At 39.2% G+C, this 17298-nt stretch overlaps 1 protein-coding gene across 5 annotated transcripts in view; it reads left to right on the plus strand.

Annotated features, from left to right (window-relative positions):
- GREB1L (GREB1 like retinoic acid receptor coactivator) overlaps positions 1-17298 on the plus strand; it is a 144292-nt gene that overhangs the window by 77354 nt on the left and 49640 nt on the right. For 2 of the 5 annotated variants that reach the window (XM_049829082.1, XM_049829089.1), the window contains 4 exons: positions 161-358; positions 8872-9048; positions 11837-12013; positions 13946-14083. In XM_049829082.1, coding sequence (XP_049685039.1) covers positions 161-358; positions 8872-9048; positions 11837-12013; positions 13946-14083 — 690 coding nt within the window. The remainder of the gene's footprint in view (positions 1-160; positions 359-8871; positions 9049-11836; positions 12014-13945; positions 14084-17298) is intronic. The other 3 variants (XM_049829094.1, XM_049829102.1, XM_049829107.1) reach the window with 2 other exon arrangements.

Here is a 17298-nt window from a genome sequence, read left to right on the forward strand (position 1 = left end):
ACAAACAAACAAAACCAAAAACTGCAAAGTAGTTAACTGTGTGACACAAAATTTGAATCTTAGTCCTGATTAAAAAGAAAGAATGGCATGCTGGTTATTTTAAAAGGAGATAGATGCAAATTCTGTTGAAAAGTTTATTTTATTTTTTTATTCTTCTCAGATGTGAAGCCAAAGGTAGAAGAGTTGGATAAAGAGTTAGTACATCGATATTCACAAAATGGAAACCTGGACTTTTCTACCAACCAAACGGTTAATGAAATGGAAGATGAAGAGGAGGATGAAGATATGTCAGATTCAAGTAGTCCACCAATCCCATATTCACAAAAACCTGCCCCGGAAGGGTCTTGCACTACTGATGGTTGGTATCCATTTTTATTACTGTGTGACCTTTACAACTAATCCTCAGTGTAATGCTCACTCTCTACCATTAGCAGCTTTTGAGGTAGGATGGATGGAAATACCTTTTATAGTCAAAGCCTTAAATCTGACTTGTTTCAGGACATAAAATGTAATGTATTATTTGAAAGCAGTATCTAAGACTGACTGTGGCACTTTGTTAGTTTCTGAAAGCCCTTTATTTTCTGTGGTTATCATTGGTTTACTGTCCTCAAAGAAGTTACCTAAGTCAGCATCAGTACAAGCTGGTTCTCAATCTATCCCTCAATCATTCTCAGAAACATTGGCAAAGCTGGATTTAGTTGCTTTCATGGGCAGAAGGAAGAGTTTGGAGAGAGAAAATGGAGAAGAGACTTGGTGTTCCTTCTGCTGACAAGGGGATAAGAGGGATAGTAGTAGAAACTTGTCTGTCTTGTCTTCCCCACCTGTCTGCTGGCCATTGCTTGCTTAACCTGAGCTGTCCTGATTGTTGTTCAAGATAAGCAAAATTGTTGACAGTATTATTTTTGTTTGGTTTTAAATGTGTTAAAGAAAGGGTAAGATCATTATGCATATACCTATTCGGACTAAGTAAACTTGATGTAATTGGTTCATCTTATCCCATTATTGTTCTATTCTGAAGATTTAACTTCTATTCATATTTATTAGATGTGCTTCCCTTAAAAACATCCCCCTGCCTCCCTCAAACACTTGAAAACAAAAAACCTTTCCCAAGCCCTTCTTGACATTTTATTCAATATCTTCCTGAACTATGGGCTTCCTTGTGCAGAGTTCCTAAAAAGTTGTAATTTGTAGAATGGTTTTGTACCTTACTGTAGTGTATGATTATATGTAGTGACAGAAGTAAGCACTAATCACCAGTAATTCTTTGACATTTTTGGGGGGGTAGTTAGTGGCAAATGTTGACAGTTTTGCCTTTACCCCTTCCAAATGCAGCTTACATGAGCATATTTATCCTCCGTAACAATGTACCGCCAGTTCCCTGCAACACAAAGAATAGAAAGGCTACTGGCTATCGTGGGAAGCTGGGGAATATTGTTGGGTGAATTTGTTAATCACACAGAAGTGGGTTTGCTATCCTTTGGAGCCTTGTAAATTGGTGGAGAGAAGGAGAAATTATAAAATCATGTATTCCTAGGAAGGTATTCTCAATTGAGGACAAGTATCAATAAAGGCTGTAAAACCTCCTGTGGAGAGCAGGAGCAGTTCTGATCACTTCTGTTAAAGAAATGTAAAATAAACTGGGTGGGATGTGGAGGAGAACCAACAGGATGGTAGGAGGAAGGAGCTCTATCTAATGAGGCTCTTTGCCTGCCAGGACAAAAGCTGAGATGGCATATGCGTACACAATCTAAATATACCAAGAATAAAACACTAAGGAGGGAGAAGAGCCAGTCATGCCAACAGTGCCCCGTGGAAGTGTAATGGATGCATAAAATGGTTGTGAATGCATTCAGGCTAAAGGTTTAGGGTTCTTTAACTGTTTGTGACACAGTTCTGGACCAGCCTCCCAGTAGCAGGAGTAGGTCTGAAAACCTTATCAGGCTCCAAGGCCACCATGTATTTGATTGTGAAAGAGCTTTTTATATGACATCAAGAGAACTTTCTCAGTCTCCCTCATACATTCTGGTAATCCCTGGTTGCAATTGCATGACCAGACAAAAATGTTAGTTGTGGGCTTGCAGATAAATGTCTGTGTCTTTGAGAGGTGACCTTCCATCCACGTGCAAACTGTTCCATGTTTGCTAGTGCCTTTGCCATCTCAGGATTGCTTCGTAAGGCTGCCCTTCCGGACACAGCACTGCAAGGAGGTGCTTAGCTCTCAAGCGCCCACTGCAAGCAGACCTCTATGCTGTGGCTGCGTATTGCATGTCACGAGGTTATGCCTAGTTATGCTATAGTTACATAATATGTGTAACTGTATGCTCATGTATATATGTAATATTATGCTTTTTAGTATGTCCTGGAAAAAGGTGACCTTCCGGGGTAGTTCTGTGTTTTGATTTTTATCCATAAGTCTCTTATGATCAAAGGACCCTAGAAGAAAGTTTCCTACGTTACATCTGCAGAATTTTAGGATTGTTCATTATTCTTTGTCAAGTTTACCATTCTGAATTTACAAAATCTTGTCTCGCTCCTCAATGTTGTTCTCAAGAAGCTGATTCAAGAGACCAGTGGTTTTTTTAATCTGGAAAAGGAAAGGAAAATACGTATTTTTAAGTACTGCTAATAATCTGTTAGGACAGTTTTACGTAAGTGTTGAAAACACCCAGGTTCCCCAACATTCATGCTGCAGACCATCTCAGCAAGATATTAATCTGATAGCTCATCTTTCATCTCATGAATATGCCCTTCCGGAGATGTAAGACAGGATTGCTGCCATTGTTTACATCCCTTATCTTAGTTATTTAATTACAAAGATAAATAACATTAGGAAAAGTTAAAGAATACTGATAGACTAATTGAAGTCACTGTAAATGTTTGGATGCTTTAAACTAAGCATGTATTTAATTGCTTATCCGAGAGCAAAACATTGGTACTAGAACCTCCGGTTCATTGCTGTAAAAACTGTCCCCCACCTTTTAGTAGAGATGGGGTGAAACCTTCTTCCCTTCTATAGTATTTGTGCTGTTTGCTTTTCCTGAATTCAGGTTGTATGCCATAACCATCGTATTATTTTCTGTGGTGACTTGTTCTTTTATTTAGATGGCTGAGTTGTCAGTCACATGAGTGCAGAAAGTAGATCTTAATGCCTTTAGTCATTGGTTTAAAAAACCCAAGTGCCTCACTAGTGACAGTTTGTTGGAGGCTCCTTCTCAGCTGGCCGTATTAGATCCCTTAACTCTCCTGTTAAGGAGAGTTTTCCTTGTTTCTCCATTGGAAAGAGTAACTGCATTTGCTATTGATCCTTAGTATTAGTCGTAAAAGGGATTAACTTATTTTCAGGGACTTTTTTTTTTTTCTGCTCAACACAAATTTTTGTAATTAACTTACACCTTCCATGAAAATAAGGTTTCAAGAAATATAATTCTTCATTTTCATACAGGTACCTCAAATATGCAACAAAATAATACAAGAAGCTGTTCTGAACCACATGTTTGCTGTAGCTTTAAAAGAGGCTGTTTCTAATTTGTGGAATAGCATTTTATGCAAGCTGTGGGAAACAAAATAGTAGCACCTTTCTTTTGTTAGTAAATCCTCAATTTACCTGATGCTTAAAGAAGGGCCAAGGTAGTTTCAGAAACAATTAGGTAAGCAGATACTTAACACCTGATAAGTTACTGTGAAGTTACAATAGCAAGTGACAGTGACCAGTAATTCATATGTAATTCTTGAAAGCTAATTCCTTATGCAAATACCCCATTTATTGCAGTACAACAAGGGGCTGGTACCCCACATTGAAACTACTTCTTGTTACTAGTGGGAAAAGGGAAAAATATATACAAATTTCATTTTAAGAAGATTTCAGCACTTCCAGGTATTGACAGATTTGGGTATACATTTTAATTTTCAGGAAGATGGGACTGGATTCATTTAAATGAAGTGATGTTGGAGAATGCAAGTGTGCTTCTCAGAAGCAAAACCTAATAAATTTCTTTCAAAGAAAAGCAGATAATATCTGTAAAAACTATTAATTATTCTTTTGTGTGTGTGTGTGACTGCTCTCAGTATTTGCAGATCTCTAATCAGAATATAAATGCCTGTTCTTTATTTAAAACAAAGCTGAGATCCTGTGGGAAGATGATTTTTTTTAATGGAACAGCTTTTACTTTTTATAGTTACATGTTGGTAAACAATTTCATAAAGCGAAGCTAGTTTGTTTTAGTGGCTCATGGGTTTTCTCTTCTTCATACTTAGATGTCCCTAAAAGGTACGCAGCTCAATGTGACACTGAAGTGCCATTCTTTCTTCTTAAGAGTCATGCACAGTCAAGTGCTGCTTGACATAGAAATTTAGGTGCAAGCTCAATTATGAATGAATAGCTATGAAATGTAAATGGATTTTGCATGTTCTAATTCTTAAACATGGGCAACACAAGTTCTGCTTGTACAGAGACATCATGTCTTCTCTTTCCTAATGTGGAAATGGTTATCTCTAACAATTAAATATCAATGCAAAATCATGCAGAACAGAAAAGAAAATAAGGTTGGGGTCTCTGTGTTGCTAGCTAGAAAAAGACAATGTAGCAGAGAAAGGGGTTAATCCCTCCTTCCTCTCCCCACAGTCAGTTACTTGCTTTCAAATCAATGTTTCTTGGGTGGAATTCTCTCATTCATTTTAAAAAAGCAGCAGGAACTTAAAACTGGAAGAGTGATTTGCAGCCCCAAAAGCCAAGGTTAAGAAGGATAATGATGGGTTCTTGAGTATACCATCTACGTGTCTTTGAAGGAGAATTCAAGACTTTTACTGCTCAGAAGCAGATTTGCATTCTCTCCATATGTCCTGGTGGAAGTGAGCCCCAGCTGTACCTGGCCGAGCTCCACAGCTCTCCCTGGCTCCCTTGCTGCAGCTGTTGACTAAACAAGAGGAGACCCCTCAGGGGGTCTGAGGGTCTGGCTGTGCTGTCCCCTCTTGCTGCTCGCCCATTGGGATCCTTTCCCCTCTGCAGAAGGGGAGCCAGAGGAAACCTGTTAGTATCAGCCCTGTTACTTGTTTCGCTCCCTCAGAAAACAAGATTTTGGCAGTTGCCTGTGAGCTCTGCTGCCCATCTGTCAGGAAGCTGGTAGCTGCTTTCCACTACTTCTGGCAGAGATGTAGAGATCCTAAAGGTACTGGATTTCAGCAAGATTTGTGAAGTTCGGGAGCTCATTGGATGACATCAATGTCCCCAGACTAATGTCTCCTGGGGCAGAAAATTAATTATAGCTCTCCTCTTACACAGCCTGAACATTACAGAGGCATGTGCTGGCTAGCCAGTCTACACATACATACCTCTGATCCAGAGATGTCGCCAAACAAAGCAGAGGAGGATGCCGGAGGGGATTGTGCAAGGAGGAAGAAGGGGAACATGGAAGGGATCTGAGAGCACTTTGGGTGGAGTAAAAGACGATATGGGGGGTAAATCAGGTATTGTTTGCAGATTAGGCAGGATGCAGCATTTCTACAGTACTAGTCCTATATATCCTAAATGGTGGGAAATATTAAATATATTCAGATCAACAGTATCTCAGAGGAGAGGCTGCTGTTGCCTGTGGTAGCAGACTGAGATACAGCAGTTTGTTTCAGTGGGTACTGCTAAGACGTTACTGAGTAATGCTTATAAACCTGTTAAGATGTTGTGATGGGTTTCTTAGGGTTTTCCTGCACCTTCTGGCCTGGGGATTCATGTAGAATGGTGATGTGCAGCTGCTCAAAGTGTAGCTGAAGTTGTTTTGCTCCTAGCCTGGAAAATAGCCAAGTCTTTGCTTTCGTCTCAGATGTTGTGGAGTGCTGGAGCATTGCTTCACCTCACTGGGACACCAAAACCCTCAAGCATCCAAAGAGGCTCTAAGTTCCTCATAAGATATTCAGCCCTGTCAATGTTGTGTGCTCTTTCTGAAAGCAAGTCTGTGTTGAAACATAACTGTTAACAACGTTGACAACCAAAATCCTGCTTTCTTCAGTGTCCTTGTATTGCCATTGCTAAAAATTCATTCAAAAGCCTCTTCCTGGTTGCGATTTGTGCTTCTGGGCCTTTCCTGGAAATTTTTAGGTAGAAACAAGGCTAAAGAGTAATTGTGTAAAAGCACAGGTTTAAATCTGTCTTGAAATCTTGCTGCTTTTGCTGTTTCATAATCCTTATCTACAGATTTCCTGTTTGCCCACATTGTCAGCAGTGGGTAATTTTTCTATTTAAAGTCTGGATGTAGAGTGGTATTTTCTAAGCTTGTCAGTTACTCAGATTTCACTGAATGCCTAAATATTTAAGGCCAGTTTTGAAAATTCTGGACAGAATACCCAAGTGGCATAAACATTTGAATAGGCAAATTCTATTTTGAATTTAAGGGAGTTTTCTTCCTAGATTTATCTGCAACTGGTTCTTTCTAAATTACATTGAAAAGTCTAGATAATACTTAGCCTGGTACCTAGCCTTCTATTCAATTAGGGTCAATATGTTTCTGAGGAATACACCTTAAAAAGAGTTTAAGATACTAAAATCATATTGCATCTAATCAGAAAAGAATAATTTTTGTTTTAAATATGTGGTTTTAATGCTTTTCCCCTAAAACATATGTAACTTTTTATTGGTAAGTTATTGTTATAATCCATGGATTTGTAAATAAAAACTTTAGGCAATTCACTTTAATTCATTGGCTGGAAGAAGGCATGTGCGAGGGGTGAATCCAAGCTAGCTTTCAGCTCAAATGCGCTGCTGCTGGAACTGAACTGATTGAATAAATGAAGAAACTATTCAGCCAAAAACTGGTTCAACAGATTGTGGGTGTAGGCACAAGACTGAACCTGTGCTGGACTGTGTTTTCAGCAAGCTGCTGCTTGCCAGGAAGTTCATGCTAGCTGATTATGTGCATTCCACTTTGCGCATCCTCTGTGCTTGGTACAGTTTTGAGATAAAAACAAAACCCATTAACTTTCACCATTTTTGCTGAAGTTTTAAACTATGGGGTTTTTGCATAGTAGTGCAGACACACATATTAATAAAGAGTTGAGATGGCTCTTGGTTAAGTTGTGATCACGTTGTGTTTCCAGGTGCTTAGCCAGTGTCCTTCTCCAGTGGTTTGATTTTTTTTCCTTACAATTTCTGTAACTATGGACTACTTGACTATATTTTAAATTAAATGTAAGTAATATACATTAATAGCTGAAGTCCTAATAGATACTACAGTGATTTCAAATTTAGTTTGTTATGTCTGTTTTTAACAATAATGTGGATTATTGTGATTATTATTTTATTCTCAAGTATTGGTTCATGCAGATGCATGTATGTGTTGTTTGTGTTAGGCTGTAGCAAGAGATGGTCAGTGGATAACCGTGTGATGTCTTTGGATATCCTGAAATGGGGGGGGGGGGGCAGTTCTGCCAGCTGCTGCTGGGATAGGTGTGAGGCCAGACTGAAGCACTGATGTTGCAGCTGGAGAAGTGAGAATTGGAGGGGAACGCAACATAAAAGTCTGGTTTTTCATAAAACTTGGTAGTGCTTTCATTGACTTCTGCCTAAGGGAAATCAAAAAGCCCAAAGTGATCATATCCTTTCCTGTGAAGGAAGCCACATGACTGTTGCTTTCTTGTACACCTGTTGTTTCCTTGCTTGAAAGTAGAAATTACTCAATAAAAATAATATGGTGGAGCTGTACAAAAAAGTGAAGGGCGATTTTGATCTCTGTAAGTCCAGTGTTGAAACTAATGGAAGAGTCTTTGGATGTTGTTTTTTATTTACTTAGACAAAAAAATCTAACTTTGAAGCTGGCTTTGGTTTGAGCAAAAGATTGGACCAGCTGGACCTCCAGAGGTCCTGTAATTGCTCTAAGCTATCCTATCTAACCTTTTGAAAATCCCCACTGTGGCTGCTTGGTACGTGGCTGCCAAGCTCACCCCGGGTCCTGAGCTCCCAATGGCCTCCTTGTGGTGCCTGGCCACAGCTCTGGGCTGCCTTGCCATACTTTTTTGTGTGTCCCAGCCTGCCACCTGCTCACTGCAGGACATGGAAGAGCAGAAGCTCGCTCCAGTCTCCAGTTTTGCCCACTTCTGCCGCTGGCTTTAGCCTTACATTGACCAGTAAGTAGCACAAGAACCAACATTATGTTCTTATTTTGTGTGCATACGTGTGTTTGGGTGGGGAAAAAAACCTAATTGGAGACTTGAAATCATGCGGTCTATTGAGACTTCAAGAGACTCAGTTGGACACTTAAAGAAAACATGGTGTACATCTCTAAAACCAGTGAATATTTTACTTGCTGGAACTCCTAAAATGTATAAACAACTTAAAAATTGGATTTTTAAATATTTTTCCTTTAGTAGTCAGTACTAAACTTCACTCAACAATTTTTATCATTCCTTTGTATTACTTAGTGAGGTTTATGTACAACTGCCAGCCTGTTACAAGCAACAAAGACAAAATTGGTTCTCTTGAAAAGACTGTAAACTAAAATTTGGCAAAGAAAAAATACTCTTCGGCATGTTTTAAGAGCTGTTTTCTGTTATAAAATCACGAACTTCCCTTCTTATTTTGAATGTGTTTGAAAAATTGAGTTTCTGAGCCATTTCATATCTAGTCTTTAGAGACTTATGTCTCTTCTCTGCCTGAATGTGTTCAGGATCTCTTTAAAATAATGTTTATCTATTGCCTCTGAAACCCTGAGCTAGTGGATCTGATGAGATGCTATCTCCATTTCCTCTATTTCCCTTGAAAAGGATATATTAAAACCCTCAGTTTCAGCATCAAGTTGTGAAGCCCCATTTGCTTTTGTAACTGATAAAAAGAAAAAAATTAGATTAAATCTTTTGAAGATTTATCATTTGTTTTGGTTTGTTTTTTAGGTTTTTGTCAAGCAGGCAAGGATTTACGGTTAGTATCTCTGTGCATGGAGCAAATTGATATCCCAGCAGGCTTCTTGTTAGTAGGAGCCAAATCTCCCAACCTTCCTGAGCACATTCTAGTCTGCGCTGTTGACAAGCGGTTTTTGCCAGATGATCATGGAAAAAATGCACTTTTAGGTAAGAGATTTTTTTATTTTTTTTTTAATCATGCCATAATAATTCAGAGAAAAAGGTCAGTTCAAAATTATCTAAAGTAATTTCAGCTAATGACCCTCTATTAGAAATATGTTGAGGAGAGGCTTGTTTTTATTGAATTAAGTCTGTAGCTGAACCTGCCTTAAAAGCCCATTTTACAAGTCCCTGATTCCGCAATTAACCACAATTGAAGCTCGGTGATTTCTGTGTAGGCAGAAGTCAATTGCAGCCCTGGCACTCTAAATGCAAACTATCCACATACTCTTTATCTCTACTGATGCTTACAGCATTTTCATTTAAGAAGAAATATGCTCCTGCCACTGTTGAAGATGACCTCTCTATTTTTCTGTGGATTAAGGGACAAATTCTGCCCTTGGCTGCACCGGGAACATTGTTCTCATTAGGAGCTCTGAGGGCAGTTTGCTTCTCAAAAATCTAATACATAGGGGAAAACCCCCCAAACATTTACATCATAATTGGTTACATTTATGAACTTTAAATTTTAATACAAGAATGCTTCTTGGTGACTGAAGACAGGCGTATGTGCACCTAGATATCCTGCCTGGAGTACAACTAGTATACATTTTAACAGGCCAGTAAAAGTGATTTAATGTATTTTGGTTCCTTTAGCCTGTTTTGAATTTACTCTCTTATTCCTCCCTCTGGTCATTGTGGTGCCTAGAATATATTCAGAAAGACCTTTCAACAGGGAGGAAATTACAATAAAGCATAAATACCCTGATTTAACCATACTGCTCAAATTCTGGTCCAGACCAGCAATATTTTGCAAAACTATTAAAAGCACGTTGGTTTTGTACTTAGGTGCTTTAATGTTATTTATCCCTTAAACCCATTTAATATGTTACTACACGCTGTAAACCTTTGGACCTAAGACCGAAATCCCACTGGTCTGAGTTAGATAGGAGCTGTGGTGTGATGTGCCCTTGCTGGGTATGGTTGGGCATGTGGGATCATGGAGTACTCTGGTGTATACCACCATCCTCAGAGGACCTTCTCTCCCACTGAGCAGGGGAAGTGTCAAGAGCTGATCAATAAGAACTATCTGATAGACAGATGGTGTTTAGTCTGATTAAATGTGGTACTACTTGTCTTTGTTGGTAAGCTTTCCTCCCACCCCACCCCCCCAGCTTTGTATCCATCTATCATCTCTGATATCATTTGATAATGAGCTAATTGACTCTCATCTCTGCTCGGGCATTGCTGATGTTACATATTTAAATGCCTCTAGGCCTGTGTAACTCGTACCTATGAGTAGAGTTGACTTGGTAGCTCCGTGAGACCCTGATGACTGTTTCTGACAACAATGGAGATGCACCAATAGTTCCTGTGGGTTTAAGGGGGAAGGGAAGGACTGATTCAGTCCCAGGAGAAACAGGATAAAGAAATCTACTTCTTGGCATCCTCTGCAACATGATGGTAAAAGATGATAATGAGGCACACTAAGGCTAAAGACAATGGCCTCATTAATAAGAGTTTTACGGAAAATGTGTTTTGTCAAAAAGACTGAATATCTTTTTCATTAAACTACAAATTTGGCTGACAGGTAAGTGTAGGAACCAGTGTTCTCCAAGGTTCTTGGCATTGTGGAAAATAATGATAGTAGCAAGGGTGAAAAATTGGTTCTGTTACAGATCTTGAACTGATTAGTAAATGGAAAAAAAGAAAAATGAAGCATTTCTGCTAGCTATTAATCTGCCCAGCAATATTATAAATCATTATTGATGTTCCAGAAAGAATATAAAATATTTATTCACTAAGGGTTGAAAGCAATTCAGAGGTGAGTGAAGTGGCAAATAAGCCAGAGGAGTTTAGTTGTTCAGCACGAGATAATAGAGGGCTTATTCAAACAACAAGGATTTTAAGGCAGGCCCGTTTCAGAACATGCCGCGTGCTTTGTTCTAGGAGAAGTTAGACCGGTGCCGTCTATATGCAACATTCCCATTAACATAGCTGTGAATGGCATTGGAAATCAAGGGTGCTTATAATCTTCTGTTTGGACTCTGTCCTCAGTCTGGATCCTGTCCTCCAGACCTCGACTCAAAATTTCACCCCCTTCTGTGAAACCATGTTGGAAACATTGCAGAAAAGCAGTCTTCTGCCTTTGTTCCTAAGTCTCTTACTTTCATGACAGGTTGTAGGTTTTAAAAATGTTCTGGAGCACTCCTTTATTTTGCCATGAAAATCTTGACACCAAATGGTTGCTTTTAAGACTTTAATAAGCTGTGACAGCTTACTTGGAAAGCACTTTGCATAAGGAGTCTCAGAGAAAATTTGTTAGATATTAAGGTTGATTTTAGTCACATGAAGTTGCAGTGGCTACTATGGATTAGCCACTGTTTGGAGAGATGCATGCAGCTTGGAATCCATGTTTTTTTATGGTACAAAAATTGATTGGGTTGGGGTTTTTTTTCCTTATGGAAATTTCCTAGCCTGGCATCATAGCTCTCCTGCTGCCAAGTAGTTATTCCTCTCTGCACTGCCTAGAGTGGAAAATTGGTGGTAGGATTTTGGCATAAGTGAGCATGACCTAGAAAGATGGAAGAGTTTCAGAAAACCTAAGACTAAAATTTGCCTGTGTTTGGCTGCTTCCTGACACACGTTTGCTGTGCAGGGCATCTACAGAAGCTGTCTGGATGAAGGCCTCCAGTCTCTCTGAACTGGATGTGCAGGTAGGTTAAAGTGACCTTATTGCTAGTAGATAGTACAAGTCATTTAATCTGTATGTATCTCTTCTGCTTCACTCTTCCAGGATTTTCTGGGAATTGTATAGGCTGTGGAGAAAGAGGATTTCGGTACTTCACAGAGTTTTCCAATCATATCAACCTGAAATTAACCACTCAGCCAAAGAAGCAGAAGCACTTAAAGTACTACCTAGTAAGAAGCTCCCAAGGTGTACTGTCAAAGGGACCCCTTATTTGCTGGAAAGGTAATAAAGGTGCCCATTCACTTAGGGGTTTTTTATTATATTAGTGTGATGTTGAATGGAAAATTGAAAGTTGCAATTGAAAATGTATGCATTCAAAAGGAACCATAGAAGATTACTTTCTTTACTGCTTGAAGGAGAAACTCCCACTGATTTTACTGAAGTCTGGATTTTCCCAGAGAGGTTTATTTAAGTCTTATTAGTAACCATACAATCGCAAATGGCCTTCCTCCATCTCCCCGCACTTTCAGTGGGAGCCCTAAATCTGCCCTTCCTAGGATGTGCAGCCATCTTGGTAGAAGAAACAAGGTTGCTCGGTCTGCTGATTCTTTTCTGTGCCTGAAGCAAGGTGACTCACAGCTAGGCCTCCCACTGATACTCATCTTAGCAGGTGCAATTCAATCAGTCTAATGCCTGAGGATAGCTAGCACGCCATAAGATTAAGCAAGCTCAGGTCACTGATCTCAAGGAAAGAGGAGAAATCTTGCACACTCTTGCCATTTACAGTGTGTTTTACACTTGGGTTTACCTTCTACCAGAGTAACTTGTGCAATATTGTTATGTGCTAAAGAGTTTACATTTATGACCCCAAGCCGAGGTAGCCGTTGGGTCTGTTATTGAAGGATGCAGTTTTTTTGGAGCAAGAGCCGTGCAAAGACTTAAGGAGAGAATGGTTTACCTACTCACTATCTACTAAGTTGGTATATATGCAGACTGCCTGTCTTCCTCAGCTGTGGTTTCACTCAGTAAAGACAGAGTTCGATCTGGTGCCTGTTGTTCCAAAGAGGATGATGTGAGGAGAGGAGAAGCTCTACAGGAGGACTGACGCACATCTGAAGAGTCGCATCCTCATGTGAATAGCAGCATGACACCAGAAAGAGATGGTTATCACCGAGCTGTATGAGTGATTATAGTATTGTATCAGTTAGTGGTTCAAAGGGATCGTGGCTTCAGCTGCTTTTCTCAGTTGCAAGTATAATTAACTACTGCTTTAGAGTAGACGTGTTCTTCAGCATCATTTTTCACAGATACTACAGAAAGATTTAATTTGGTAGTGAAGTTCCAAATACAGAAAAAGGAAACCTTATTTTACTTTTGGAATCCTTTTTCTGAAACCTATCCCTGATGCTCATGCAGTTGGGGTTCATGTGTGTCCTGGTAAATGCAGTCAGGAGTAACACACATGTGAAAGAGGCAGACACTGGGGTCGCTTTTGGTTATATGCTGATTGCAAGTGTTTTGAGCACCCATGAAAGTTTAGAAAATTGATCAAGAATTGACCTCATGGGCATTATTTTGGTAGGCTGTATCCCCATATTGCTACCATCCATCTCATAACATTTCACCCTTTACTTGTATTAAAGGTCTAATTAGAAGAAGAGAAATTCTTTTAAACGCCTCCTTCTCTTCAAACAAAACCTGATTAGATCTCATTTAAAAATGGATTAATGTGTGATTTTTAAGGTGACTTTCTCCTCTCTCAACTCAGTTTTCATCCAGACATACACTCATAGTGCTGAGATGTCCCTGAAGGCTTTGTGAAGGCGTACTAAGACTCTGGGTTTCAGCACAATTTCCCCTTTTAAAGGGCAACATATGACGGTTTGTATAAAGGTTGTGCCACAGAAGTCACTGAGTGTTTCCTGGGATACGTCCAATACTTTCAAATCTCTTGGAAGCTGTGAACTGAAGGCTCTTGCCATTTTGCAGCATCTGGTCTGTATTTGCCTGGCCCTCTGAGTGGCCCCCAGGGAGGTTTTCTTAATTAGAAGACAAAGTTGACTAAACTGCAAGAGCCGTATTTTCACTGAATGCTGCCATTTGCCGCTGTTTGTTGTACGTGCTGTATGTATGCTTTTAACGTTTTGTCACCTTTCGCCACTGTGTTGCTGAACTTTCCTACTGGAAGGCAGGCCTTGTTAATATGTACTGTAGCTGCTTCGTTTGCAGAATGTAGAAGCAGGCAATCATCTGCTGCTAGCCTCTCTGCTAAACCAAATTCTTCGGTGTCACCGTCCACGACCCCAGAGGGTGGATCAGCTAATGGATACAAATCAGGGTTCACTCAGACAGGTAGGAGCTGAAAGTGCTATAAAGATAACCATTGGGGGTGGTAAGTTACCTCAGATATCGGTGGTTCAGGGATGCTGTAAACAACTGGGTATTTACCTCAAGCTGTGGATAGATTACAGCAGGGAAGATGCCTTTTAAAATTTGCTTTGTGAAAGGTTAAGACCCAGGTGAGGCTGAAGGTTAGCGTAGTCCTAATAAGAGTAGTTGATTAAAAAATATTAAAAGATCTTTTGATTAATTTATTTGATCCTGTGTCTCCCTGTGTTCGTTTCATTTAATTTTTTTGTGGATCTCAAAAAAAGCTTGAATTACACATTTAGAGGGGAAGTGTTTATGTAATATATAGACTATTTGTCTTGAAAAGGAAAATAATCTCCTTTTCAGGTTAGGGGGGCAGCTTTTATTTGTTTGCTTGCTTATTTATTTATTTATTTAAATTTTATTTCACATAAGGGTGTACTTAGAATAGCAATTTCCCCATACACATACAGTGGTTTTCTGTTATGTGAGCTAACATGCATCTCATAAGTGTTCTAGAAAGCTATTAATGACATACTTAAACAAGGAGAAACTGTAAAAATCAAATAGACATTGGCTGACAAAGAAGTAGCATCTTAATTTCTTCTATCTGTTTCTTTATTGCAAATAGCCAAGGTGCTTTTCTTTGAGCTTTTTTTCTCATTGCTTTATTGCAGCTTCATCTGTGCTGTTATGTTTTTGTGTCTGTGCTATTTCTTGAAAAATTAAAAACAGGAGAATACTTTCTGTTAGTTGTTGTAATTGGTTGATATGTATGTACCAGGATATATATTTCTCTAGAGAAGAATTAAATGCAGATATAAAACCAAGGTTGTTAAAATACTTTTTCCACTTACAAAGTATGTTAAAAAGGAATAACAAACAAAAGCTGAACATACACATTCTTATGAGGTTGTAATCACTGATCAGTATGTTCAGAGACACTTTCCCCAGGTGGTCCCCCCTGTCTCTGTTTAGGAAGCTATATGCTTTAGGCTTTGGTTAAAATTAAATGAGAGTGTTGTTTAAACACATCTGCATTTCATTGCATGATCCCTTGGCTTCCAGATCCTGGCATGAGAACTGTGCAGATGCATGAGAACCTATTTATTTGAAATAGCAAAGTGATCCAGTATTTACACAACTTTGTCTTCTATTGTACCTGCCAATTTAATAGATACACATTTTATATACTGCTTTATCCTTATCACTCACTGTGATTTTCAGTCTGGTTGGTGTTTCTGTGTGTCACTGTTTGTACTCTTAGGTCATGTTGTCAAAACCTTTTCATCTCCTTCTGCTGTTATCTTCTAGTGAAGATAATGCCACATGCATACATATGAATCCCCTGTGACCGGGAGAAGGGGCGAGAGCACCTTTTTTCAGTGGCGTGAATTCTGACATGTGTCACCTATGATGGAGGTCTGACTTTTTCTCTCCTAGGCTCTGCATAGCTGTTTGTACTTTGAGTTGACTTCTCAGTTGTTTTAAAACAGGACTACTTACTAGCAAGTTGCTTTCTGAAATTGTTTTCAGTTTGTTGTCAACTCGTACCTATTTTTTCCTTTTAAAGTTGTGTAAATATTTCTGTTTTCTGCCCTTGTAAGTGAGCAGCTCAGTCTCTAAGTTCTAGAAGATACCTGTAGGTAGATAGTTATTGGCACATTCAAGAGCATTGCATTGAAATGGTAATTTTGTGGTAGAAATTAGAGCACAAGAGAATTTTGAAATACCATAGTTAAAGTTGACGGTAAGGTGCGGCCATGACATTGCAGTCTGGTGTCAGGTTCCGCTTTCAAAATGGTGTGGGAAGATACAGTTCCATTGCAAAGGAGAGGTGACTGGCAATGCAAAATAGCTGAAACCTTGAACAGTATATAAAATTCAGTTCTAGGCAGACACACGAGGGAAAACTTCATTTCAGGTGTTAAAAGGGTGTTAAGCAACTAGAAATAGTGTTTTACAACAGAAAGATGAACAATTTTAATAACTGGTAGTACTACAAGTTCTGCTTAGGTACCGGTGTGATGTTTAAACATATACCAGCGACATCTGTGTTCATAGATAAAATTTCAAGAAAATGTACTAGAACTAGAGAGAGAAAAAAAAACCCTGAGGCTTCTGGACAGTTTACTTTGAGGAAAACTTGAACACTGCATATTTACTACATCATATTTAATGACACACCAACGTTTTCCTCCGAAGCCTCTGACCCTGGTGGTCTATTTTGATAGCCATTCAGCATATTTCCTGCGAATATGGACAAGGTTTTCTGGCGGAGTGGCAGCAGCAGAGGCTTCTGTGTTTGTTCCCCATCTCAGTTACTCTGTCTGGCAAAGCAGACTCTCCTCCCCACCCTCTTTTGACAAATGGTGTGTGTCCTGAGGGTGACTGTAGTTGGTGGATCAAGTTGGTCTTTGCCTTCTGTTTTCTTTACCTGGCTGTTTTACTAGGACATCTGTAGGTGAACTTAGCCTACTTTGCCTGCTTGTTGCAAACTACTTTCTGGACTGATGCTGAGTTAATATTCTTTCACTCCTGTTAAGAATTTGGATTTGTAAGTGTATCAGCATCCAAATGTTGAATTGTTGTTGAAGTAAATTGTGGATATTAAATGCCTGATGTTAAAGTAGGGGCCTACATGCTGAGGGGTTTGGAATCAGTTCTGATTTACAGTTTCATATTGGGCAAGTATTAGAATTTGTTTGTTCTTCAGTTTATCCATCTATAAAATAAGGTTTATATTTTTCAGCCTTGGTAAAGTGCTCTAAGGAGTTGCTGTTTGTTAATTCATGCAAGGAGTTTGGGTTCAGATACCCTTCATTTCTTACCCAGACTTATAAATGGACATACACTTTTCATAGCCTTTTAGACAGTAGTGCTGTAAGGAGGTTATGTATTTGATATTTTTTTTTTCTGGCCTAAGTCAAGCTCAGCTGTGTCTGACAGAGGTTCAGTAATTTGTTCTTGAAAATTTTAGGTGATGGAGATCCCACAACCTTTTTAGGCAACTTATTCCAGTGCTTATTCCCTATGCTTGCTGGGGGGCAAGTCACATAAGCTCTTTGCCTTAGCTTTCACATCTGTAACATAGGATAACTGTGTTTACTTGCCTATCCCATGGGGGTATTTTAAGGAGCAATGACATAGCCCTTTCTGCAGTTAAAATATTTTTTGAGTGTATGTGAATGCAAAAT

This window comes from Accipiter gentilis, chromosome 2 (assembly GCF_929443795.1).
Source record: "Accipiter gentilis chromosome 2, bAccGen1.1, whole genome shotgun sequence".
NCBI lineage: Eukaryota > Metazoa > Chordata > Aves > Accipitriformes > Accipitridae > Astur > Astur gentilis.